Below are 26,416 nucleotides of genomic sequence, written 5' to 3' on the forward strand. Positions count from 1 at the left end.
GTGTGCTTAAAAATGAATATATTTGTGAAAGTGACATAAAAATGCATTACATTAAGAGCAAAAATGTGTGTGTTAGTCAAACTTGCATACAGAAATGTGTTTATTAGGAGGAAATTGCATTGAAATGCTAGAGAATTGTTGTGAGGATTTTTCAAAAATACAAATTCACAAATTGCTACAGAAACGTTGAGAGCTGTGCTTTAGATTGGAAAAATTAGAAATTTGAGAAAAGCGAAATGGACAGCTCCTTCCATCCCCTTTCTTTGGATCGGTCAGGGACCCTTGCACCCATTCAGTAGATCTGTTGCTGGGCTGCAGGTAGGGGAACTGGATGTCTGAATGCTTCTCCTCATAACATGCTGTCTCCACATACAAAACCTCGCATGTCAGGCAAAGGGCTAACCAAAAACCCACTCTAGGATCACTTCTTTTTTGGATGTATATCAGAGGTGCGTTGCCCTAAGCTCTTTTGAAGACGATGATTAATAAATAAGACAACATAATTCAGATGTAGAAATATTAGGGATGGAAAGATCTGTCAATTTCAGTTGTCTCAGTTTCTCACTTTTCTAATGTTAAATTCAGTCCTCTACATTTCTGAAGCAATCTATGCATTTTTTTTTAAATCCTCATGAAAATCCCCCACCATTTTAGTGCGAATTTCTCCAAAGAAACACATTTATGTAGGCAGTTTTGACAAAGGTACACATTTTTGCAAGCCTTTTCTCATCACATCATGCCTTTTTGCCTGTTATTGTCACTTGTGTATTCATTTTTATGCACACTTTCCCCTAATACATGCATTTTTATAAATGTTGTTTAGTTGGCAAGCTGCATCTCAAAATTCTAATAAATGTGAATTTTGAAGGATGGCTATGTTTCAGTTCTCATATTGTTTCAGAAAGTGCAAATCTGATAAATTCTGCTTGAAATGCAAACTGAATTAAAATTCTCACTCATCCCTATCAGAGCTTGGAAAAGTTACTTTTTTAAACTATAACTCCCATCAGCCCCAGCCAGCATGGCCACTGGAGTGGGCTGATGGGAGTTGTAGTCCAAAAAAGTAACTTTTCCAAGCTCTGCCTAAGATATATACAGGCCCCATCTGCACTATGCATTTAAAGCTATTATACCACTTTAACAGTCATGGCTTTCGCAGAGAATTGTGGGAACTGTAGTTTGTGAAGGGGGCTGAGAGATGTTAGGAGACTCCCCCCCCCGATTCCCCTCACAGAGCTACAATTCCAAGAGTGGTTTAACAATTACTCCCTCTTCCCAGGGAATTCTGGGAACTGTAGCTCTGTGAGAGGAACAGGAGGTCTCCTGATAACTCTCAGAACCCTTCACAAACTACACTTCCCAGGATTCTATTGGGGGGGAAGCCATGACTGTTTCAAGTGGTATGATCCTGCTTTGAATGTCTGATGTGGATATGGCCATGAAAGTTAGGAGCCCAGCCTTCTGACACTTCAAAAGACCAGGTGTGTCCAGCATTGACATCTTTCCTGGTTCCTTTCTGCAGGACTGCCACAGTGTGGAAGAGCCTCAACCCTTTCTGGGGGGAGGAATACACTCTGCACCTTCCAATGGGGTTCCACAACCTCTCTTTCTATGTTCTGGATGAAGACACCATTGGGTAAGTCAGTGGTTGTTATTGTTTTATCATCATCATCATCATCATTTATTACCCACTCTTCACTCAAAGGTCCCAGGGCAGGTTCCAACCATTTATAAAAGATAGCATTCAAAGCAATTAAAAACAACCTACAATCACAAAATTTATGGGAATGATAGACAGAGCTGTAATGCGGACTTGATATGACCTCAACTCTACCCTCAGCCTAGGTTATTGCAAGAAATTACTATTGCTGTTAATAACCATTTATATATTATTTATTCATTTATTTATTAAATTTATATCCCACCCTCCCAAAAGGAGCACAGGGTGGCAAACAGGTGATAAAGCATTTATAAAACATCTTCGAAACAAAAACATCTCAACATCTTTTAAAAAAATCTTTAAAGACATCTTAAAAACAATTCCATCACAGATGCAGACAGGGATAAGGTCTCTACTTAAAAGGCTTGTTGAAAGAGGAAGGTCTTCAGCAGGCACTGAAAAGACAACAATGTACATGCTGTCAATGTACAAGGCATATGAAAAAATGAGGTCTTTGCCCCAAGGAGCTTACAATGTTAATTTAGATTATCGGAATGGAGGGTTGGTAAATACAGGCCTGACATCGTCACATGGCATTTTCAGGCAGCTGTCAAGGCCCGGGTAGGGCCTTCCATCAATACCTGTCCTCCTGGGCCTTCTTTTTAAATGCTGCTTTTCCCGTGCCCCATGCTACCACACTGCCCAATGGGATGGCCATTTTAATTTCCCTCAACACCCCAGTGCGATGCTATGTCAGGGCACTGTGGAAAATTAAAATGGCGGAGGTCTTGTATCAGTGACACTTGTGCCAGTGTCAGGTAAACCCACCGTGTGGGGGGGGGGAGGGCAGTTTCTATGTTGTACTCTATCGAGGGTGTAAATAACGGGGGGGGAAAAGGACAACACAAGCAAACACAGCTACATTATTAATTTATTTAACACATTTATAGACTGCTTCATAACATAAAGCCATCGAAGTAGCGTTCAAGATAAAAACAGAAGAAAACGCAAGTCCTGAAAACAATAAAATCATTTCAGCAAACTCTAAAAACAATGAAACCATCTTTACAAATTCTACAGAAGAAAACAAATCAGATTTACATTTATTTCACAAGTGGCAAGGGTGCCATTCCATGCACACAAACACCATCCTAAACCTTTTGTTTTCATTTAATGGAATGCATTTATTTCCAGTCTTTCCAATTCCTGGACAAGGGCTTAGCGGAGGCCACAGATGCAAATCTGACTGCCAGGTGGTTAGGTTATCCTGCTGCTTCCGTTTTCTGGCAAGCGGGATAGTTTCTGTTGGACAGGGATGTGTTGATGAAGGTGCCTTGTGTGTGCTGGAAGGGGTTGTCTGGAAGATAATCCTATTGTGTGAGAAGGAAGTTGCGTTGCTTATGTACAGCCTTAACCTTCATAAAACAGAATCCTGAAGTGCTTTCATTTCAGATGGAAACTAACCGGCTGTGGCAGAAATATTATCAGCTGCTAAATGACGTTCCCCTGAAATACCGATGGAATGGTTTAACATAGAGTTGGGGAAACATATTCAGCCCGAAGGCCACATTCCTTTCTAGGAAACTTCCGGGGGGCCACATACCAGTGGTGGGTGGGGCCAGAGGCAAAAGTGGGCGGAGCAACACATTTTCCCTTTATACAGTTGGCTGGTTCCTACACGCTCTCTCACACCCTACTCTGTTCTCCATCCGGACAAGGAAGATGTGTTGTCAGAGTTCACGGACGCGTTCCAGCTAAGCAAAACCATTCAAGGAGGCGGCAAAGCAGGTCCAGTAGGCAGGGGGTGTAGCCTAGGGAAAGTCACAGGGCCAGATAGACCGGGGGAGCAGCCATCTCTCACAAAAACAGGAACGATCTGTCAAATGTTGGTTTCTCTTTGGAGAATATGAGAAGCAAAGATTTAACATAGAATTATAACTTGAGATAAGTCAAAACAGATATTAATAATTATTATAGCAATTAAAATAGCGCCGATGATGCTTATTGTTGTTGTTATTAGATTGTCTCTAGATGACTGACAGACAGCATGGTATAGTGGTTAGAGTGTTGTACTAGGATCTGGGAGACCCAGGTTCAAATCCCCACTCAGCCATGAAGCTTGCTGTGTGACCCTTGGGCCACTCTCAGTCTCTCAGCCAGTAGTGTAGTGGCAAATTCAGAAGTGCAGGGTCCCCTCATGATAGTTACAGCCACGCTCCCTCTCATCCTTTTTTTTTTCCTGCTGGGATGAGAATGAGATTCTTGTTAATGCCTTTCCCCACAACAACATAAATTCCTAGGAGCCAATAAGCATGAAAGGGCAGAGTGTTAGCTACTGAGAAGAGTCTTCTCAGTGGCTGACTCATCTCCTTTTCCTCTGTTTGGCTCCAATCAGCAGGAAAGGACAAGGAGGAATGTTAGAAGACTCTTCTCAGCAGCTAACACACTCCTTTTACATGCTGATTGGTTCATAGGATGCTGGAGACATAGGGACACTGCTCCCAAAAAAGTAAGAGGTCTAAGACCCTGGACGACTACACTCCTGCTCTCAGCCTAACTTACCTCACAGGTTTTTTTGTGAGGATAAAACAGAGAGGGAGGAGAACTACGAATGCCACCTTCAGCTCCTTGGAGGGAAGACAGGATATAAATGTAATAATAAATAAATGAGATGGTGATGTATTCTGTATAATAAAATATTATTAGTTTGAAAACAGAAGTGTAAATATGTTTTGAATGTTTGCATGTTGATATGTATAACCCCCCCATAGAGGTCTATCCATCTGAGATACACAAGAGTAGACCCATTGAAATCAGTGAGTCATATCCATTGATTTCAGCGGGTCCACTGTGAGTCAGAGGAAGGCTGCAATCCAATGCACACCACAAGTATGGTGCAGTCTGTGAGGCGTCCTTCCCTGGCTCTCCCTGTCAGGTTCCTACCTGCTCGTGGTTACTGCCTGTCTCTAGGCACCACCAGGGACTCCACCAGTCCGGACCGCTCTCTCTTATGATTTCTCTCCCCGCTCTAGCACAGATCTCAACAGATCCCCCTGCTAGGCAACCACCAGTAACGTCCCAATACTAGTATTCCCAGAGACTCTGAATACTGGTATTGTTATTCTCTTCACCGCTGCCACCATTTGTTACAGTTCCCCTTCAGCCTTGGTCATTACCTTACCCTCCCTTCTGGGCTGTGAAACCCCAGCCAAGGATCAGGCCTTTGGTAAACCAAATTAAGTATTTATTACAGATAACAAAGCTAACAAGATTAACAAGATTTCTTCTTAAGGCACATAAGCATATGGTTTTACTCAATCCTAATCCGAACTCCACCTCCCTCCTGGTAAACAACTCTCTAAACCCCACCAAGCAATCCACTCTTTCTCTTCTCCCCCCAGATTCCACAATTCACCACCTCACATTCACCCAGATTTACCTGTCCTCCTTTCATTTATACTGTCAGCCATTTTAAACATTCAGCCAATCATCAAGCATTCTATTGCCCATTCACTCCCTCTCCTCTTTCACTACTTACCATGTATACTCTAAACAACCAGCACTTACCATATATACACTAATATATAGGAACATCACACAGTCCTGTGTACATGCACTCTCAAATAAGCCCCACTGAATTCTGCAGGATTTACACACACACCCCAAATGAGAGCATAGCCTTCGGCATATGTTTTTCCTTGGTCACAAACTCACCTCGTTGCTTCTGTTAAGGGCTAACTGTTAGAGCGGTATGACAATGGAACCAATGACCTAGAGAGGTAGTGGGCTCTCTGACACTGGAGGCATTCAAGAGGCAGTTGGACAGCCATCTGTCGGGAATGCTTTGATTTGGATTCCTGCATTGAGCAGGGGGTTGGACTTGATGGCCTTATAGGCCCCTTCCAACTCTACTATGATTCTATAAGGTGTTGAGGGCAACAGTGGTGGTTCTCCACTGGCTGTTATTCAGGGACATGGTGCCTTTGATCCTGAGGGTGGTGTATAGCCGTCATGGCTAGCAGCTGTTTGTACCTGCCCTGATGCGCTTTTGTTTCCATTGCACTGAGGAGGCAGCTCAGGTGACAGGCCACGAGGTACAGCAGTCAGGTGGAGTTGCTCAGGAGTACCAAAGGTTCAGGACCTTGGACAGTGCCGCAAGTATTGGGCTACTTATTGTTATCAATATCAATATTATCAGACTCACCTTTCACATGCATCTCAAGCGATCTACAAGCACGCAATGAAAACAATTAAAAGTAGGTTTACGAACAGTACAGAAGCCTAGTAAAGATAGGTTTGAAAGCAATGCAAATAAAACCCCTGAGGCAGGGACCATTAAAAAAAAAGAGAGATCTCCAGGCCGTAGCTAGCAATCCTGCAGCTAAGTAAGCAACAAGCTACATTGGTACCAGCTTGGAGCAACTGGCCTAGTTTTATAGCCTGCGGCAGAGAGTCCTCCACCCTCCTGCATCAGGCTGTCTTAAAGGGCCTGCAGCTTGTTCTGCAATGGCTGGCTCCTGTGGGGGTGAGGTAAGGCCTGAGTTGTGGCAGTTTGGAGGCTGATCTTATAGGGCAGATGGAGTGCTGCCCCACCAATCTTAGTCTGCCCTTAGATAGCCGCTGCCTGTCTGGCTCCATGCTTAACAACCAATGAGGGAGTGGCTTGGCCTGTCATTGGCTCTGGCTCCACCTACTGTTGGTCTCTCTGCCTTCCGCCCTACCAGTCCCAATGGGCACCTGCCACAACTGGCTCCCCAGGCTGCTCACTGGAGGAGCCTGGGGTCCACTCTGAGTTTTAGCAGGCAGGGTGTGGGATCTTAAGCCACGGGCAGCAGTGTCATTGTCCAGGGTTGCAGGGGGTCTCAGACCTGTTACTTTTTTGGGAGCAGGGTACCAGCCAGCTCCTTATGTATGGGCCAGTCAGCATGAAAAAGGGGAGTATGTTAGCCACTGAGAAGAGGCTTTGTATTTTTCATGCTAATCGGAGCCAATCAGAGTGAAAGGAGGTGAGCCAGCCACTGAGAAGACTCTTCTCAGGAGCTAATACACAGTCTCCTTTCATGCTGATTGGCTCCTAGGGATAGTAGTGGAGTGTGGACTTGCAAAACAGAGAGAGCCAGGGAAATGAGGGAAAGTAGAAAAGGGGGCATGGCTGTGAGGGGGTGTAATGTGACTATCATGAAGGGACCCTGTACTTCTGAATTTTCCACTATACTACTGGCCACAGGGCATTCCATGTGGTGCAGGCCTGATGCCCTCTCTGAGCTGCTCCTGCTGGAGAACTCTCGGAATGTATCCAATATTAATTCTACTCAGAGAAGATCCATTGAAATTGAGAGACACAAGCCACTTAGGTTCATTTCAATGGGCCTCCTCTAAGTAGAACTTAGTTGAATGCAACCTTCAGTCTCTGAAGATACTTATTCAATGCTAAACCTACTCAGAGTAGGCCCACTGTAGTTGATAGGCATGACTAACTTAGGCCCCTTAATTTCAATGGGTCTCCTCTGACCGGGACTTAGCTGAATGCAACTCAAAGCACTGAGCATTGTATTTGAAGGATACTAGGCTAGATGGACATGGATTCTGACTGGGCACAAGGCAGTATCCTACACAAAGGAAGTTGCCGTGGGGGTTTGCCTCTGATGGTAGAGGAGGGAGAAAGACGTCAGGAGCTGGTTAGCCTGAGATCTCTCATTCACTCTTGGGATGGAATGTCAGGCCGAAGGAGGTGCACGGAGACTCAGTGGCCTTCTCTGCAGACAGAGACCCACACTGCCTCCATCAGCTTCAGCGGGGCTTTGGGTTGCACTAGGGAGGGCTGCCTATGTGTGGGTGGTCCCCTCCTGGGGAAGAAGATGTACTGTGTGAAAAGCCTCGGTACCGTCTCGGAGTGCTGTTGTTGTTGTTATATGCCTTCAAGTCGATTGCAACTTATGGCGACCCTATGAATCAGTGACCTCCAACAGCATCTGTCATGAACCACCCTGTTTAGATCTCGCAAGTTCAGGTCTGTGGTTTCCTTTATGGAATCAATCCATCTCTTGTTTGGCCTTCCTCTTTTTCTACTCCCTTCTGTTTTTCCCAGCATTACTGTCTTTTCTAGTGAATCATGTCTTCTCATGATGTGTCCAAAGTACGATAACTTCAGTTTCATCACTTCAGCTTCTAGGCTCTATTCCTGGCCCATGTCAGTTTTGCATGTATTTAAAAGTATTTTCTGCCCTGTTTTTGCAACTGCTGTTGTTTATTGGGTTTATTAGTCACTTGATACCCAAAGGTCTCCAAGTGATTTGCAGAAATGTTAAGAATAAAGACAAACATAGCATGCTATAAAAACAAAACCATAAGACAGCGACACCCCTGTGCAGCCGCAGGAAGCTTTGGCAGTATACTGATCAGAGACGACATCGTCTCATTCCTTCAAATGCCTGGGAAGAAAGGCAAGTTTTGACCCGGCGCTGAAAAAATGCAAGGAAAGATGTCAACAACGTGCAATTTTATTTTATTTTTAGGGGGAAAAAACAACTTCACCCAATTTTTGCATTATCTTTGAACATTTCCCCCCATAAAATATGCATTTTGTTACTCTTTTTATCCTAAAATGCACATTTTGTACGCATTTTAACTTAAAATTTGCATGTTTATACAGATTTGTGTAAGTGTGTGTGTGTGTATGTATGTATGTACAGCTGTGGCCCTCCAGATGTTTCTGGGCTACTCCTATTATCCATGGCCAGTAACCATGCTGCCTGAGACTGATGGAAGATACAGTTCAGCAACATCTGGAGAGCCAAAATTTCCTCAGCCCTGATCTACTATGTATTTTGGAAAGTTTTTTGTTTATTCTCTGTGCATTTGGACATGTGGCCCCCGAATTGTGGAATAGTCTCCCCGAGGAGGTACGCCTGGCGCCTACGTTGTTATCCTTTCGGCGCCAGGCTAAAACCTTTCTATTCTCCCAGGCATTTTAATTCATGTTAAATTATGTTAATGTTTTAATGGTTTAGTGATCTTAATATTACATTATTGTTATTACGTATCTGTATTTTTATATTTCATGATTTTTTGTTGATTTATTGTATTATCTTATGTTGTACACCGCCCAGGGAGCCATTGGTTATGGGCGGTTTATAAATGAAATTAAACTAAACTAAACTAAACTAATTTGTAACCAAATTCTGCATCATAGTTCTTGAGATCAAGGAGCAGGTTTTTGCCTGTGTTTGGAAACAGTTGGACACTGTTATGAACCAAGATGGCAGACAGAACCTTTTTAAAAATGCACTGATTTTAACCACTGGTTTCAAAACTGCACTTATTCCCCCCCGACTTTTTAGAATTCTCGAGCGATGCCAGGTACTGTAGAAAGTGTGCATCAACATGCATATATTAATGAAAATAACCTACAAAAATGTGTTCTGTTGGGGAAAATTGATTTGCAAAAGTGTGCATATTTGGGAAAATTGCATAGAGAAATGTGCCTATTAGGAGAAATTTGCACTAAAATGCTAGTGAATTTTCACAAGGTGTTTTTTTTAAAAAAAATAGCAAGCTGATAGGAAAATGTGGAGAACTGGATTTAAGACCAGAAAAATGAGAGAAACCAGAATGGACAGATTGTTCCCATCCCTAGTTGATCCCACGACTCAGCTAGATGGGTCAATGGTCTGATTCAGTGTGAGACACCTTCTTGTCTTCCTCCTTCAGTCCCATCTTATGCCATCTCTCTTCTTGTCTCCTTGCAGGCATGACGATGTCATTGGCAAAATCTCCCTCAGCAAAGACTTCATCTCTTCCCACTCACGGGGTAAGTGCTGGTGGGTACCCTTCTGGGGAAGATCACCAGTGCCCGGGGATGCAGAGAGGGAAATCTTCCATCCGGCTGGTGCCAAGTTGTAATTTGCTAGGTGGGTGTTGAGGAGGCCTGACTCAGGAACTCCAGCACTTCTTCTCAAGGAGCTCTGTGCTCCCCTACATTCAGCCGAGACTGGTGGCTCCGACGTCAGTGGGGCAGTGAATCCGCTCTGGGTTTTAGTCTGAACTTTGAAGGAGCTGTCCAAGGTTGGATCTCCATGGCCTGCATTGTATCATTCCGGCAACACCATTCACTCTATTTCTGAAGTTCAGACAGTGAGAATTGGTGCTTATGTAACCAAACTGGGTGGGTGAGACTCTCTTGGTAGTTTTGCCATCCTCAGAAGTTTGTGTGTGTGTGTTGCCTGGGAGAGGGCATTCTTTGTGGCAGCCCCTAGGTGGTGGAACTCCCTCCCCAAAGAGATGCGCTGGCACCTTCACTGTACAGTTTTTGGTGAATGCTGAAGCCCCTGCACAGTCCCATTGTCCCCGGGGAGTCAATATCAACTATCCTGTGAAGCCCTGGAATAGAGTGTTGGTCTTCAGATGATGGGTTCTGAGTCTAAACCAGCTCCTAGCCCAATTTAAGGCAGGCCACACACCGTCAATGAGTTCTATTCAACTATACATAGAGCCATTGAAATGAATGAATCATGTCTATTAATTTCAGTGGGTGTGCTCTGAGTAAGGCTGATATTGGATATACCACCCTAAATTTCCATCCTTTTGTGACTTTGCTTTCATTTTTGAGAGATAGTGAGGAAGAAAGAGAGAGAGAGAGAGAGAGAGAGAGAAGGGGAAAAAGAGATCTGTGTTATGTTTTATATTCCATTTATTTACACCACTCAGGTATCTCTGAGTGTAGAGCAGTTTTTAAATTCTGAAATAAATAATTCTGAAAATAAATAAAATCAAATTTAAAAACAGACAGAGAGGAAGAGTGAAGGAGAAGGAAAGTGAACAGATGAATTTTTGTAAAAAAAAAAATAAGAAGCAGGTTCCATTAGTGCAAGTTTAGATCCTGACTTCCAGTTCATTTATGTGTGCGCATGCATGCATGCATGCATGCACGCACACACACACACACGCACACAGACAGAGGAAGGTTACTTATTATGATAGAGCCCCTCTACTTATAATCTAGTGCCCCCTAGTGTTGAACTGGAGTAATGCTTTTGGCTAGAAAGAGTTCCTTTTTGCTTGGGATTGTCTATAAAAGCACGTTGCATTTCTTGAAAACTTCTCTAAGGACCCCTTCAGAGCAGTGTCTTTTTATTCTGTGACATCATCTTGACCTGATAATAGTGGTGGATTTTATTCTGCTTTGGTTTGTTCTGCAATGCTTCCCCGATGCAATCATGGTATTGGTGTCCGGAGGGGCTATGGCAAATCAAAAGTGGGACAAAAGAAACTAGAACATTTGGGGTTTAGAAAGTTACGGGATTTCAGCAGGAAGTTAGGCACAGACTGGAAATGAGACTGTATGACTGCCCCAAAAGTGTTTGCAGGCGCAAAGGGCATTGAAAGTGGGATCGCGTGTGACCACCCCGAGAGCATCACGAGGACAAATTATCATGAATGCACAACAAAAGGCTTCTGGAGAGGCCCTAACTACTTCCCTGATCCTCACATTGCCCCACTTCAGACGATCCTTTCTGAGTTGCAACTACAATAACAACAAAATGTTATACTGTCACAGATCCAGAGTCACACTTTGCTGCCCCCTTTCTCCTATGCCAAAGTGGTTGCTATTTATTCTTATTCTTCTTCTTATTCTTCTTATTAATTGCTTCCTTCCTATGAGGCATCCCGAAGCTATTTACAATTCAATACCTACATAAAAGTTACATGTGTGTTTGTGTATATATATATATACACACACACAGTTGAAACAATTGCATATATAAAAACAAAACGTGTATGTGTGCATATATAAATATATATATAAATCATGCACCCACAGTTTAAAACAACAACAGTTTAAATCCCATCCAATCCAGATACCAGCTGGGATAAAGATCTCCATTTAGAAGGCTTGTTGAAAGAGGAGCGTCTTTTTAAACCGACAGGTGCCTTCTCTATTATCTCTTTGGAACCTGCTAACCGGGAACGTCTTTAGCAGGCCCTTAAAAGACAACAGGGAAGGTGCCTGCTTCATACGTGATGGGAGGGAGTTCCAAAAGGTCGGTGCTGCCACACTAAAGGCCTAGTTCCAACACTGTGCAGAATGGACCTCTTGATGGGATGGTGTCTGCAGGATGCCCGCTCCTGCAGAATGCAGCAATCAGTTGGATATGCAAGGAATGAGACCATCTTTCAGGTGTCCTGGTCCCAAACTGTATAGGGCTCTGTACAGCAATGCTAGCACCTTGAACCTAGCCCAGTAGCTAATTGGTGGTCACATTTCACAGCTCAGGTGACCTTTTTGCCATGTTGCTTAGCACTGAGCACCTGGGGCATCCTCTGTGGCCACATCCACACCATACATTTAAAGCTCATGGCTTCCCCCCAAGGAATCCTGGGAACAGTAATTTGTTAAGGCTGCTGGGAGTTACAGCACTGTGGGAAGTAAGTGACAGTCCCAGGATTCCTTTGGGGGGAAGCCAGGTGCATTAAATGTTTGGCGTGGATGTGACCCATGCCACGTAACCCCCTTGTGGTTTGACGGGTGATGGGATGCGATTCCACAAAGATTCTGAGCCCCCAAGGGAAGTGGGGTGGCCAGTTGGATCTTTGTTCCTGGAACAGACTTCTGGTGTGTTCCCTTTTCCTCCTCCCCCCCTCTCACTGCAGGCATCGACAGCTGGGTCAACCTGAGCCACGTGGACCCCAACGAGGAAGTGCAGGGGGAGATCTCGGTGGAACTTGAAGTGCTAGAGGAAGCGCACAGGCGGGTGATTTGCTGCCATGTCATTGAAGCCAGGTAGAAGAGGGGTGACGTGTCTCTCTCGCTGTATGTGTGCATGTGTGCCTCCTTACAGATTGGATCTCAAGGCCTTGGAACTCTGTGATGGCTACACATTTTGCCATCCCGGCGTTGCACCTTCCACAAGTGCTTTTGCTTACCTGGAAGGCCTCTCAGGTTGCATCCCAATCATATATTTAAAGCACGTTACTCCCCCCCCCGAAATCCTGGGAACTGCCATTTGTTAAGGGTGCTGGAGGATTGTTTCTCTGGGAGGGGTGAACTACAGTTCCCAGGATTCTTCAGGGGAAGACACGATGGTTAAAGTGTTATAAATATGCTTTGAACATATGCTGTGGATGTGAGGGCAGACAGGTGTGTGTGTATAGAAGCTTCTGATTTTTGCATGTTTGGAATGTGGCCTATTGTACAAAGGGAGGAGTCTCGCCTCTGGCCACACCCACCCTCAAGCTGAGTTCCCCAACCCTGTTCTAGATGGAGTGTGGCCCAATGACTGGGTGTTCTGTGATTGCCACATCTCATGCCTTTGTTCTGGGTGGCAGAGCATCTGCTTTGCATTCAGAAGGTCCCAGGCTCAATCTCTGGAGCCTCCAAGAAGGGCTGGGAGAGAGAGACTCTTGTCTGAAATCCTAGAGAGCCACGGCCAGTTAGTGTAGAAAATACTGAGTTAGATGGGCCAAAGGTCTGACTCAATGGAATGCAGGTTCTATGATCCCATGATTAAGCGATGAACGTGTGGTGGGTAAGGTCAATTCCAAGGAATTGTACAATTACTCCCGATGCAGGGACGCGGCAGAATTTCCCCTTGCATCTCTTGCATCTGTTGCTGCTCTGGTCCTCATTCCATGGACTCATGCAGAGATGTGGAGGGGAATCCACTATTCTTTGCTCTAAATAAATAAATTAAGTAAGTACGTAAGGTCTACCAGCACTGGGGAAGGAGAGCACCCACCCTTCAAAGAACAAACCAAGAACAAAAACTGCGAGTTTGCAAAACGTCTGGAACTGTTGCAGAGCATCGTCTGGGCTGATGTTTGCTTGGTCGTTTTTCCTTTCTTTCCTTTTCTTTAAAAAAAGCCAGACGGGCGCTCAGAGGTGTGTGCTTTCCTCACTTCCCTCTCTCCCAGTGAGAACTGAGAGGAGGCTGTAATAAAAAGGTGTTGTGGCTGTTGAAATGGAGTGTGAATTCTCCTGTCCTCTTGCCTGCCTCCCCACTCTCTTAGAAAGTGAGATAATTAGCACCTTTATGAATAATCATGATCACAATGAACTCGGAGCTGTGAAAAGATTTAGGGGTGGTGGGGTGGTGGGGGTGGGGCGGAGGAGCGAAAGCTCCCATCCTGGGAGGTCTTTATTTTTTGGTTTCTGTCTTGGCTGAACTTTCATTTCAGATAAGGCTTTATTTTCCATGACAAAATAGACATACGTCTTGCAAATATATAGGTGAAAAATGGACCCCTTCAAGTCGATCCCGACTTATGGCGACCCTCTGAATAGGGTTTTCATGGTCAGCAGTATTCAGAGGGGGTTTACCATTGCCGTCCCCTGAGGCTGAGAGGCAGTGACTGGCCCAAGGTCACCCAGTGAGCTTTCTGGTTGTGTGGGGATTCGAACCCTGGTCTCCGAGGTTGTAGTCCAACACCTTAACCACTACGCCACACTGGCTCTCTTAAATATATAGGTAGGGTGGATAATTCACCCAACAAAACTCTTGTCCTGGGATGGTGCTTGCCATCCTCAGGGTTTGCTTTTTGGTTCTTGGTGCAAATCGGTAGGAAGATGAAGGAGGTCCCAGAGCCAGTTCTCAGCAACTTCAGTTTAAACAGGGCCTGTAAATTATGGTTCTACAGTGAATGTTCCTTTGAATGCACTTAACGTCTGGAGTGTTGCATTTCAGTGTGTGTATGTGAGTGAGTGAGTGAGTGAGTGAAGCCCCTCTGAGCGTTCTGTCCTCAAAGCTCTATAATTGCCACCTTGGTAACAGCATAATTACATTTGTATGTTAGCAGGCGATGAAGGCAAAGGCCAAAACGTTTGGCTAGAATAGTAAAACACTTCTGCTTGGTTCATCACTATTATGTGTATATTTTTTAAAGTGATTAAGGGAATCCTTATAGGGACCCAGAGCAAGGTTCTGTTTGTTGCTTTTACATCTGTATGTGTACATATGCATGGCAACAACCTGTTTAGGATAATTAATTTAATTAATACATCTATATCCTACCTTTCCTCCAAGAAGCTCAGTGTGGCAGACGTGGCTCTTCCCCTCATTTTTATCCTCACAACAACCCTGTGAAGTAGGCTAGGCTCAGAGTCAGTGACTGGGCCAAGGCCACCCAGGGAGCTTCATATGGCCGAGTGGGGGTTTGAACCCTGGTCTCTCAGGTCCTAAGTCCAACACTTTAACCGCTACAATGTCCCGTTTGAAAATTAAGGCCAAGTCTGGAGGCACCGCCTCCCCTCGAGCAGCACTGCGGCAAGGAAGAGGCCTTCTCTGTGAGGTGCCGGAGTCTGCATTTAAAATGCTGCCCGCCTGGGATGGAAGCAAGGAGCTTCCCACTCAGTGGTCCTGCCTTCAGAGAAATGGATCCAGCATGAATCCAGAAACAGAGTGCTACAGGCGCCATTCTGGCTGAGATCTCTTCCTCTTGTTTCTCTCTGCCCTGCTTGTCAGGTGCGCTGAAGCCTCCGGAGGGTTTGGCGCATGGGGGCTGAGGAGTGGGTTAAGGAAAGGAACTGTGTCCAGAGCGATGGCTCATCAGCGAAGCCTCAAAAAAGCATCGTCCTTTCTTGGAAGCTGGACCGGGAGCCTAGGCAACCGAGCAGCCAATAGGAGAAGGGTGGATCCAAGGGGCGGGTGGCGAAAGGAGAGGAGCGAGCAAAGTTTGGCCAGGGATGGGTTGTATTGGCGTACGGTCTGGTGGTGGCGTGGGTGTCCTGCGGCGAGCGTTCAAAGTCCTGTTTGCTGGGTTTGTTTTGAACTACCGAGTTCTCAAAGTGCGGCATAAGACATGCTTTATTTCAAAGAGGGAAGAGGTCTGCCTTGGAAGGAAGCCCTGAGCCTGAATTAGTTAGTTAGTTAGTTAAATTTAATTTATATCCCACACCAACTCCCAGAAGGTATACTTGACACACGTTGCAGTTGGTCAGTGTGGTGAAGGGGAAAGGCACTCTGTACATGCTCAGGGGGCAGGCTTTATTCTGTAAGGCTGGAAACAGGTCTTGTTTTTACCACTACTGATGCAGGCAGATTTATCTTCTTCTGAGTTTTTTTAGCCAGTTGCTTATTTTCATTGCATTTTTAAAAACCTATGCTCTTAAGTCATTACGAGTATGTCAACAGGAGAGCAGAATAGAATGAATTATTATTATTATTTCAAGTAAGTCAGCAGGACAGAATTATTCCCATGCTCATTATTCTCAGTACTGTTTACATTTTTATCCCACCCTCCCTACAAATTCAAGGTGGCACACATGATTTCTCTTTCCTTGTATCTTCACAAGAACCCTGCAAAGTAGGTTAGGCTGCAGTACAGCGTTTGGCCCAAGGTCACTCAGGAAGCTTTGTGGCAAAGGAAGGGTTTTGGAACCCAGACTTCCCCTGTCCAAATCCAACAGAATCACTGCACCGCACTGGCGCTCTGGTGATGGTGGTGCTAGCAGTGCTAGAGAGGTTTGGAGAGTTTACGGCACTTTGGAAAAAGGTTCCCAACTTGTGATGTATATGATGGTTTATAAATAGAAGTGGCGGGATCCGCAAGGCACTTAGCATTTTGCAGTCGCGTTGCAGGCTCAGCCCACATCAGGCTGTTTTGCCCCATCAATTTCCCTGCTTTTCTACTTCTGCAAATCTTGGGGTTCCCCCAAACATGTTGATACCTCTTTCTGATTTCTCAGCAACCCTATTATTGTTGTTGTTGTTGTTTGTTGTTACTGTTAATAATAATAATAATAATAATAATAATAATAATAAAATATGATGGCTATGTTTGGCTACTCACCCAATCAGTGCCTGAGTTTGCTATGAGGATATGTGGTAGGTGGAGGCAACCAGAGTGTGGAGATCCCTTTGGGATTTGGGTGTCCATCGGAGGCTCCACTGCTGGGAGTAACCTTGCTTTGTCCACTGTGGCAATGAGCCCAGCTTAGCAGCTTTTGCCCATTTAAGTGCATCTATATTCTTTTGTTAAATAAATCCCCCCAGAACCCTCCCTCACATCCACCTGCCCTCTTCTCCCTCTTAGAGACCTCGCTCCACGTGACACCTCGGGCACCTCAGACCCCTTTGCCCGCGTCCTGTGGAATGGGCAGGTCCTGGAAACCGCGGTGAGTATAGCCCCAAATGCCTACCAAGTGTCAGAGCTGAGCTGTCGGGTAGGATTTGAAGTCAGGGGACCAGAACTAGTCAAAGCCAGAGAAGCCCATTGCTGCCCAGGAAGGTTCTGAGCGTGAACAGGAAGCAGGGGTGGGCAAAACTGTCCATTACAGTTTCTCATTTTTCCAGTTCTTCGCATTTCCGCATGAGTTTGTGACTTAAAAAAAAAAGGCCTCATCAGCAATTTTCTTGTGAATTTCTCCTCATATACATATTTTTGCATGCAATTTACCCCAACAGGCAATGTTTTGCAAAGCAAGTTCCCCTGATACCATGTTTCCTGCCATTTTCACTAATACAGGCATTCTTACACACACTTTGCCATCGTATACGCATTTTCTCTTGGCTGGAGAACTGCATGGCAAAATTTGTTGAAGGGCAAATTTCGAAAGATGGCTGTGTTTCCATTTGTGTGTCCTTTTAGAAAGTGCAGGTTAGGTACATTCGCCTGTAAATGCAAACTAAACCAAATTTCTCCCTTCTTCCTAATGTGGAGTAGTGGCAGATTCAGAAGTGCAGGGTCCCTTCGTGGTAGTCATGTGATGCCCACTCGCAGCCATGCCCCCGCACCTCCCTTGCTCTCTTGTCAGTCTCTGAGTCCACGCTCTGCTACAAACGCAAGGGCTGTTGTGCTGGTGGGCAGTTGACTTGGCATGTTGCACAACAGAGGAACCCCAATGCGACTGTTGCGCTGCATCCCCTTGTGCAACAGCGGTCCACTGGTGCAAAACATTGTGTCGTCGGAACAAGCCCACCTCTATGTGACCGTGGCTTTGGTTTGGAACAGGACAACCTGCCCTTGAGTGCTTAGGCGTTCTTTCTGCGCCTACAGATTATCAAGAAGACTCGCTTCCCACGCTGGGATGAACTGCTTGAGTTTGCCCTGGAGGAGGGAACCTCTGGGGAAACTCCTCTCATTGTGGAAGTCTGGGACTGGGACATGGTGGGCAAGAATGACTTCCTTGGCCGGGTGAGTGGCAATGTGGGCACCCGCAAAGACTTCAGGAGGCTGGGCTGGGTTCCCCCTTATGCAGGCTCTCGGGGGTTGGATCGACGGGGTTTGAAGCATAACTGAGCCCCTAAATCAGGGGTGTAGACGTTTCATGTGCCTTGGAGGCACTCCCGGGGGAATGCGACCCACCATTCAGAGGCCTGATGGTTCATGAAACGTGACCTGATGGCTGGAGCCGGAAACTAAGCCAGAGCTGGGTCTGGCTGGGGCCTGGTTGGGTGACTGCTTGGGAACCTCATGTATGCCACTTTGGGTTCTAGGACAGAAGAAAGGCAGGATATAAACCCCCTGTCTGGGGACGCTGTGCTGACCCGGCTCTTTCTCTGATCCGTGCAGGTCGAATTCTCTTTGGATGTCCTGCAGAAGGCTCCTCCAAAAGGCTGGTACCGTCTGCTGCCCTTCCCCAGTGCAGAGGACGACGCTGGGTAAATGTGGGGCCTCTTCTGGTTTTCTGGAATCATAATATGTCAGGGCTCAGTGGGGCCAGGCCCCCAGGGGGGCAAGGCATGGGTAAGGATGTTGGAGAACGACAGTGAACATTGGAGTGGAAATTGCCAGCATTTGCTGATTCATAGCTAGCACAGAAATCAATGCAGCGAATGCAATTGGTCCTTGCTCCTGCTGTTGCTTTGAAACGATATGTAATTGACTAGGTCCATGCCCTCCCATATGAATTGTGTTTTCTTTGCATTGAAATAAAAGGGATGGTATAATGTAATGACAATGTAATTTACATAATTAATTACATAAGCAGCCACGAGAGACAGAGAGAAGGCCTTTTCTGCGGTGGCGCCACGCCTTTGGAACCCCCTCCCAGAAGAGCTGCAGCGGGCAGCTACACTTCCGGCTTTTTGGAAGGATTCGCTTGCTTCATTTGGCCTTCTCGCTTTCTGGAAGGAGGCTGGATTATTCTTACATTGTTGTAATTACTGGGAATGTTGTTTATTCTTGCCTTTAGTAATGCTGATCTTCTAAAATATTGTTGTAAACTGCTTTGCCTGGAAAAGCAGCATATAAATATTTTTTTGGGGGGGGAGGGTTTACGTAATTCTGCCACAGCAGACAGTGAGACTAATAATGTTTGGGGCAGAAGATGGCCTGCAGCGGGACAGAGACAGTGCTGCATATGTCGAATGCAGATGTGGAATGGCAAGTCGTGGTTCTTGCATCCGTAGTCTTGGGATCCACTGACTGGTGGTCAGTCGGAGGGGCCAAAAGTGAATAGCAGGATCTAGGGTGTGTGCAGATCAACTTGTGGCCACAAGGGCTTAGGGAGGGCAAGATCATCCAAGATGGATGTCATCCAGTCAGCCACTGTGAGAGAAGGATGCTCTGTCCTATTCTTGTGATTTCTTCTAAACTGGTTTTAATGTTGTTTTTTAAAAATTGTAGCCCCCTGCCCTGGGTCGTTATGGTGAAGGTCAGGTAACAAGTCAGATTCACGGTAATAATGTTGAGTGGTATCCAGCTAACTTGTTCTGGCCAGGCAAGGATTTCCACTTATGCAACAGAATTCTACCCGTTCCCCATGCATAACGCGCAGCATCCCCGATCTGCTGCAGTGGGTTTGGGGAAACCCCAACACTGGTTTAGGGGGTGCACAGGGGGGAGGAGAGGGGGGGAGGTTCCATTGCCCAAGCAGAAATCCTTGCACTGAAGGAACAAATCAATTGGATACCTAATAATAATAATGATAATATTAGAAGGGTCTTTGGTTTGAGATCCGGCAGGGAGCCTTTTCTCAGGTTTTTACATCCGGCCTGCCTTGGAACGCCTTATCCATTGGTTTTCAACCCAAGCCCCATTCTTGCACGTTTCCTTCATACAACATAACTGTTGCAGGTCATGTTTTATGCTCTTTACCTGTGGAGGTCATGGGTGTGCCGTTATGCTCTGCTTGCAGGGGGAAGTTGGGGGCCCTGAGGTTGCGAGTGCGACTTGCCGAGGATAGGATTCTGCCCTCCAAATACTACCAACCCCTCATAGATCTGCTGGTGGAGTCCATCCTGTGCCCACCAGAGGTAAGTACATGACCAGAAAGCCTCGAAACAAGCTTGATGTGCTTTACCTCCCCTTTGGCTTGCATGAGGGATGCAGAGTTTTAAAAAGACACAGCCGGAAGGGTATGCCTGGAATGATTGGGCACAACATTGGGGGAGCTCCAGTGGAGGGTAAAAAAACGAGGGTCTGCTCTGAGGTGGGTTGAAAAGTTGCAGGGTGGTTGGCGAGGCACAAGAGCATTTAAACTGAAGCAGAGGATGGAGTCAAACATGAGCTACAGGCAGCTGTCAAGAGGCGAGCTGAGAGGTGAAACAGGAACTCGGAGGCAAGCGACATGTCCTGGAAGTCAGATCCAGAAGACACAGACTGGAAAACGACAGAGCTAGGAAGGCCTTTGATGTTTGGGCAAAGTCCCAGGTCAAACAGGAGACCCTTTGCAGTCCTTGTTGTCCAGGAGGTTCCTGAGCTGAGAATATGCCAGGAAGGCATTACAAGCTTCCGCAGTGGTGGCCCACCACATGAGCAGCTGCACACAGAGAGGAGGGCTCCAGGTTCTAGTCCTGGCAGGCAACCACCAGCGGGAAGAGTGCTGACATCAAAGAGAATAAGGTTCTGTTCTTTCATTAAAGGACCTTGGAGAGTTCCTTTGGAGAGCAGGAGTTGCCCTTACAAATTCTAGTAGCTATTTCCAGGCAGGCTTGACGATCGCCATCCACTTGCACAAAAAACATTGTCTGTGCAAACAACAAATTATACACATAGTTCTATACCATTCTGCACAGCATAGGAAGTGGACCTTTCATGTTGTGGCACCCACCCTTTGGAATTCCCTCCCCTTAAATGTTAGACATGCGCCATCTCTGTTATCTTTTCGGGGCCTACTGAAGACCTTCCTCTTTCAACAAGCCTTTTAAGTAGAGACCTTATCCCAGTCTGTGTTGGAATTGCTTTTTAAGACGTTTTTAAAGTTTTTTTTTTAAAGGTGTTTTTAAAGATGTTTTGTTTTAACGTGTTTGTAAAGCTCTTTTGTTTTAATATATTTTAAAGTCTGTTTTTAAGATGTCTTTGAGTGTTTTTGTGTGCCTCCTTGGGCTCCTGCTGGGAGGAAGAGCGGGGATATAAATTTAATAAATAAATAAGTCCCTTTTTTGGCACAGACTTTAAATCAGGGGTGGGGGGTAGGGGAAATGCAGGCCTGGGGGATGAATGTGGCCCTCCTGGCTTCTCTAAGTGGCCCTTGGAACTGTCCCTGGCCACGACTGTCTTCACACTCTCCATGAGTGTTGTTTTTTGCCCCGTGGCTAGAATATGTCCTGGAGCTCTGATGGTGCCTCTTGTTTTCCTCAATAAAGGAGAGAAAGGGGTGTTGTGAGTGTGTGTAGAACCTCGCCTACTGGACAAAGGGGAAATTTGCATTCATCACTCCACCCACTTTTGCATGTGGCCCTTGGAAGGTTTCCCAGAAGGGAATGTGGCCCTCAAGCTGAAAAACTTCCTCACCCCTGCATTAAATATATGTGTGTGTATGTATGTCATCTACAGCCATACTACCCGGTACATGTCCGATCTCATCTGATCTCGGAAGCTAAGCAAGGTCAGGCCTGGTTAGTACTTGGATGGGAGACCGCCTGGCAATACCAGGTGCTGTAGGTTTGGAGGAAGGCAATGGCGAACCACCTCTGAATACCCCTTACCATGAAAACTCTATGAATATATCCAAAAAGATTCATAAGTCGGAATTGACTTGAAGGCATCTAACAACAAATGTATGTTTTTTGTGGACGTTCTCCTTCACTACAGGAGAAGGATGATGTCACACCATTAGCCCTGCTGGAAGAAGTGTGCTCAGTGGAGAGTCGGCAAGATGTAGCCACTAAGCTAGTGAAGATCTTCCTTGGGCAAGGCTTGGTGGTCCCCTTCTTGGACTACCTGAACCTCTGCGAGGTTTCAAGAACTAGTAAGTGCCTTTGTATTTCTGTGCACCGCCCAAGGTTGGTAGCCCAGCAGCGCAACCAGAAGAACCAGGTGGCCAGGTACGCCTGCATGGAAGTCTTACAATTCCATGGGTAGGAGGAGAAAGGCACACACAAAAAGAGGAATTCAGCTCAGAATTCAGACTTGGTTGTTCTTCAGCAGGAGTTAGTCTGTAGCCTTTAATGTTTGATGCTTGAAGGCATGTGAGTAATAGCTGGGGATGTCAGAAACTAGGGCTGTGCATGGTCCCATTGATCAGATTTGGTGCTCAGTGCAGTGCTTTGGAGCTGTCCCGATCTGATCTGGGACGATCCAGGGCCTAAACCACGCAGTTTAGAGTTTAAAACCCTAAATAAACATGCAGCCAGGAGGGCAATGGAGAAACAGTGGCGGCAGTGAGGCAATGATGCTTACTTCAAGTATCACTGCTGCACATCACTGACATTTACCAAGAAGGGGAGGGGGAGGCAGTGAGGAGCTCAACATGGTGCAGGCACAACGACAGGAGCATCAGATTTGCTCAGCTGCTGCACCAGCAGGACATGAAGCATTTGGCCTCCAGTCCTGAGGTTCCCCACCGCTGTGCACAAGAAGTTGCTGGTCAGGTCATCCCCCGAAGTGTTTGAAAACAGAGTTAGCTGGTGGCTCCATTTCAGTGGGGCAGTGGCATCCGCTCTGGGTTTCAGCCCAAGATTTCTAGGAGCTCTCCAAGGTGCTGAAGCCATGCTGGGAGTAGGTTTCAGCACCTTCAACAACTCCTTGAAGATTTGGGCTAAAACCCGCCGCGGATTCTGCCCCATGGATGTGGAGCCATCAGTTGTCACCGGAAGGCAGTGATCTTAGGGGAGCCTCATTGCCGCATCCAAACAGTTAAGTTTTGGACACTGGCTGTGGAACAGGCTGCTTACACGGAGGAAGGTGAGGAGGTGGGAGAGCAGATGCAGCGAGAAACAATTCAGGTGTTAGTGTGTGGGAACCAGTGATGTTCGCAGGTAGTGCTTCTTGCTTGTCAGCGCTAATTCGAGGCGGAGCTGCCATTTCCCTCTGTGTTCTTTCAGCGGATCCCAACACCCTCTTCCGTTCTAATTCCTTGGCCTCCAAATCCATGGAGCAGTTCATGAAGGTGAGCAAAAAACAGGAGTTATTGTGGGTGGTGTGTGTTTGTGTGAGAAACGGAAGGGATTGTCCCCAGGTTCCTGGGGCTGGGGGGTGGGAATCTGTAATAGGAATCATGCAACGTGGGCCACATGTTCATGGGGTTTGACTTCTGGTGCGAAAGCTGCCCTTTCAGGGAGAGGCAGTGGAGGCTGGTGGCTGCCAGCCTCTGCTAGGGGAAAGTGAGACGGCAATGCCCCTAAGATGAGACAAGCCACCCTTTGTGGGGGGGGAAAGGCTTTTCATGCCAAACAGTACGCATCCCCTGTCCCCTTGTTGCAAACACTTGTGCCATGAGTCTTGTATCTAGCAATGATCTGAACACAGAATCAGAGGCTGCAGGGGCACCAGACGGGAAGCTCGGTCAAAGTCAGGCCTCAATGCTGATGGCTGAAGACAGGGAGGCCGTTGCACCTGAGGCTGTTGGACAGGAACCCCCAGAGGAAGATCTCATACTACCAGGGTCTATAGGGCTAAACCCAGACCTTTACAGGCACCAGAGCCTGAAGAACCAGTTGCTTGCTACCACATATCACCAGTCTGGCAGCACAGGGCATGCAACAGGAGGGAGGCTGTGGAACAGAGGAGGAACGCCCATGTTCAGGCCAGAGGGTTGGCCCTTTAAGGCTCTATAAAAGGGGGTGGAGCCTGGAGGAGGTAGTCTAGAGACAGAAGTATAGAAGGCCTCAGTCTACTCCCAACCTTTGCTGGAGCAAGTTGCTCCTTTGGAGCTGTCTGTGGTCCTGCAATCTATGACCAGCTCCAGCTGCTTTCTCCATGGGACCCGGCATCGGACCAGAACATGACAACTTGGCTAAAAGAAAGGGAGATACTGAACTGTGCATTGCATTGCACAGATTGCCCCCTTTCCATTTGCTAAGATCTTGTGACATCATCACGCACCAAATCTGGCTACATGATGATGTGAAGTTATCTCATTGTCTCTATGTCCCCTGATTGACTAGGACTGCATCAGAAAAAAAGTCCTTGTTTTCTTGTTTTAAATGGTCCTGTAAAACCCCTCCATGGTCTTTACATGGAATGTTTTGTAATTAGAAACTTCCCAGTGAAGAGCCCCATGAGCTCAAATACAAATGGGACAATGCTGGTTAAAGTTTTCTTCATAAGCACTGTAGGGTCTTCTGCTTTTATGGAGCATCCCTCTTTGATTTTGGGGGCTTCAGATATTGAGAACTTCTCAGCACCTAATTTTAAAAAAATGCAATATGAGGTTCAAGTCTTATGATTATAAGACATGTTGTCTAGAGAGCATTGGTTTATCAACCTTAGCTGCTGACTGGCATGGCTTGACATGGGGGTAAGAATTAGAAAAGCCCCAGCCACCAAACTACTTGGGGGACATTTCCGTCACCAATTTAAGCTGGTTTCATAGCCATCTTTTTCTTCCTAGGGAGTCCTGGGAACTGCAGTTCCCATGGCAAGGGATGGGGAAAATCTCTCTCTTCTTATCACCCAGGGAGTCCTGGGAACTGTAGTTCCCATGGCAAGGGATGATGGAAATCTCTGACTCTTCCTATCACCCAGGGAATCCTGAGAACTGTAGTTCACATGGCAAGGGATGGGGGAAATGTCTTCCTATCACCCAGGGAGTCCTGGGAACTGCAGTTCCCATGGCAAGGGATGGGGGAAATGTCTTCCTGTCACCCAGGGAGTCCTGGGAACTGCTGTGGTTAACATAAAAACGGTATATAATCAACAAGCAGATTCTTCTTTAGTCATCCTTTCCCCTTCTCATCCATGTTAACTCTGTGTGTGTGCGCGTGTGAGTTTCCAACATGTGCTTCTTTCTCCCCCTTTTCACATCATCCCGCACCATCTGTGATGCTCCAGGTGGTAGGAATGCCCTACCTCCATGAGGTGCTGAAGCCCATCGTCAACCGGATCTTCGAGGAGAAGAAATACGTGGAGCTGGATCCCTGCAAGATTGAGCCAAGCCGGACCAGGTGAGGGGAGGAACGCTGTTGCATCACCAAGAGGGGACAGAGGTGTGGTTTGCAAACCCAAAACGCTCCCTCAATGAGACACAATCCCATCTGTTTCAGCAGCTTGTTTGTGTTTTTTTGCTGGCGGGGGAGAGCAGTTCAAAACACAGGAGAAATATTGGCCCAGAAGCTTCAGACCAGGCTGAGGATGGGAGACCTTGTTCAATTCAAGGGCCACATTCCTTTCTGGGCAACCTTTTCTGGGGACCACAGGCCTGTGGTGGGCAGACCCAGAGGCAAAAGGGGGTGGAGCACACGCCGCACGAACCCTGCTTCCACCTCCCTTGAGTGTTTTTGCCTGGCTGGAACATGTCTTTGAACTCAGATCATGCCAGTTCCTTCCCCGAATGGAGGATAGAGGGGTGTGTGTGTGTGTGTGTGTGTGTGTGTGTGTGTGTGTGTGTGTGTGTGTGTGTGTGTGTGTGTGTGTAAACTAGTCTACTGTAAAATGGAAACGGACTGCCTTCAAGTCGATCCCGACTTATGGCGACCCTACGAATAGGGTTTTCATGGTAAGTGGTATTCAGGGGTGGTTTACCATTGCCTTCCTCTCAGGCTGAGAGGCAGTGACTGGCCCAAGGTCACCCAGTGAGCTTCATGGCTGTGTGGGGATTCGAACCCTGGTCTCCCAGGTCATAGTCCAACACTCTAACCACTACACCACACTGCCTCTCTAGTCTACTGTACAAAGGGGGAAATGTACATTCGTCGCTCTGCCCACTTTTGCCTCTGGTCCTGCCCACCACTGGTGTGTGGCCCCTAGAAGGGAATGTGGCCCTTGGACTGAAAAAGACCCCCCCCATTACAGAGCTTTGTGAACTAAAAAGACGGGGCCCTGGATCCCGAAGCGCGTTCAAACATTTTGCCCGTGGGGAAGATGAACAGCTCAGGAGACGATAGAGCGGTGCTTAGTGGCAGGGCATCTGCTATGCATGCAGAAGGTCCCAGGTTCAGGCAGTTGGACAGCCATCTGTCAGGAATACTTTGATTTGGATTCATGCATTGAGCAGGGGGCTGGACTTGATGGCCCTAGAGGCCCCTTCCAACTCTACGATTCTATGATTCTAAGCCCTGGCATCTCCAGGTAGGGCGGGGAGAGACCGTTGTCTGCAGTCCTAGGGAGCTGCTGCCTGTCAGTGTAAACAATACTGAACTAGATGGACCCATTGTCTGCTTCAGGAAATGAGACAGCTTCCTATTTTTCTATCCAACACAGTTATATGTACATAGATTTTGGGGTGCGTATGTGTGTGTGAGAAAGAGAGTTAATTCCTTAACACAAAGGGGGGACACTTTGTCAAGGACTGCCTCAGATCTGGAGTCAGCCCTGATCTTTCCTCTGCTTTTCCTCTTTGGGGCATAATGGACCTTTAGCTCCTTATGCTGAGCACCCTCTGGACAGGTGCGTTTATTTATTTGAAGCATTTCTTTTTTAACGCCACTTTTTATCCAA

At 46.6% G+C, this 26,416-nt stretch overlaps 1 protein-coding gene and 1 pseudogene across 6 annotated transcripts in view; both read left to right on the forward strand.

Moving 5' to 3' along the window:
* RASAL1 (RAS protein activator like 1) overlaps positions 1 to 26,416 on the forward strand; it is a 64,579-nt gene that overhangs the window by 13,943 nt on the left and 24,220 nt on the right. For all 6 annotated transcript variants that reach the window (XM_061603336.1, XM_061603334.1, XM_061603335.1 and 3 more), the window contains exons 3-12: positions 1,523 to 1,636; positions 9,409 to 9,470; positions 12,311 to 12,440; positions 16,688 to 16,769; positions 17,651 to 17,788; positions 18,167 to 18,255; positions 19,734 to 19,851; positions 21,632 to 21,788; positions 22,864 to 22,928; positions 24,812 to 24,924. In XM_061603336.1, coding sequence (XP_061459320.1) covers positions 1,523 to 1,636; positions 9,409 to 9,470; positions 12,311 to 12,440; positions 16,688 to 16,769; positions 17,651 to 17,788; positions 18,167 to 18,255; positions 19,734 to 19,851; positions 21,632 to 21,788; positions 22,864 to 22,928; positions 24,812 to 24,924 — 1,068 coding nt within the window. The remainder of the gene's footprint in view (positions 1 to 1,522; positions 1,637 to 9,408; positions 9,471 to 12,310; positions 12,441 to 16,687; positions 16,770 to 17,650; positions 17,789 to 18,166; positions 18,256 to 19,733; positions 19,852 to 21,631; positions 21,789 to 22,863; positions 22,929 to 24,811; positions 24,925 to 26,416) is intronic.
* LOC133373590 (5S ribosomal RNA) lies at positions 21,366 to 21,484 on the forward strand (annotated as a pseudogene).

This window comes from Rhineura floridana, chromosome 19 (assembly GCF_030035675.1).
Source record: "Rhineura floridana isolate rRhiFlo1 chromosome 19, rRhiFlo1.hap2, whole genome shotgun sequence".
Lineage (NCBI taxonomy): Eukaryota > Metazoa > Chordata > Lepidosauria > Squamata > Rhineuridae > Rhineura > Rhineura floridana.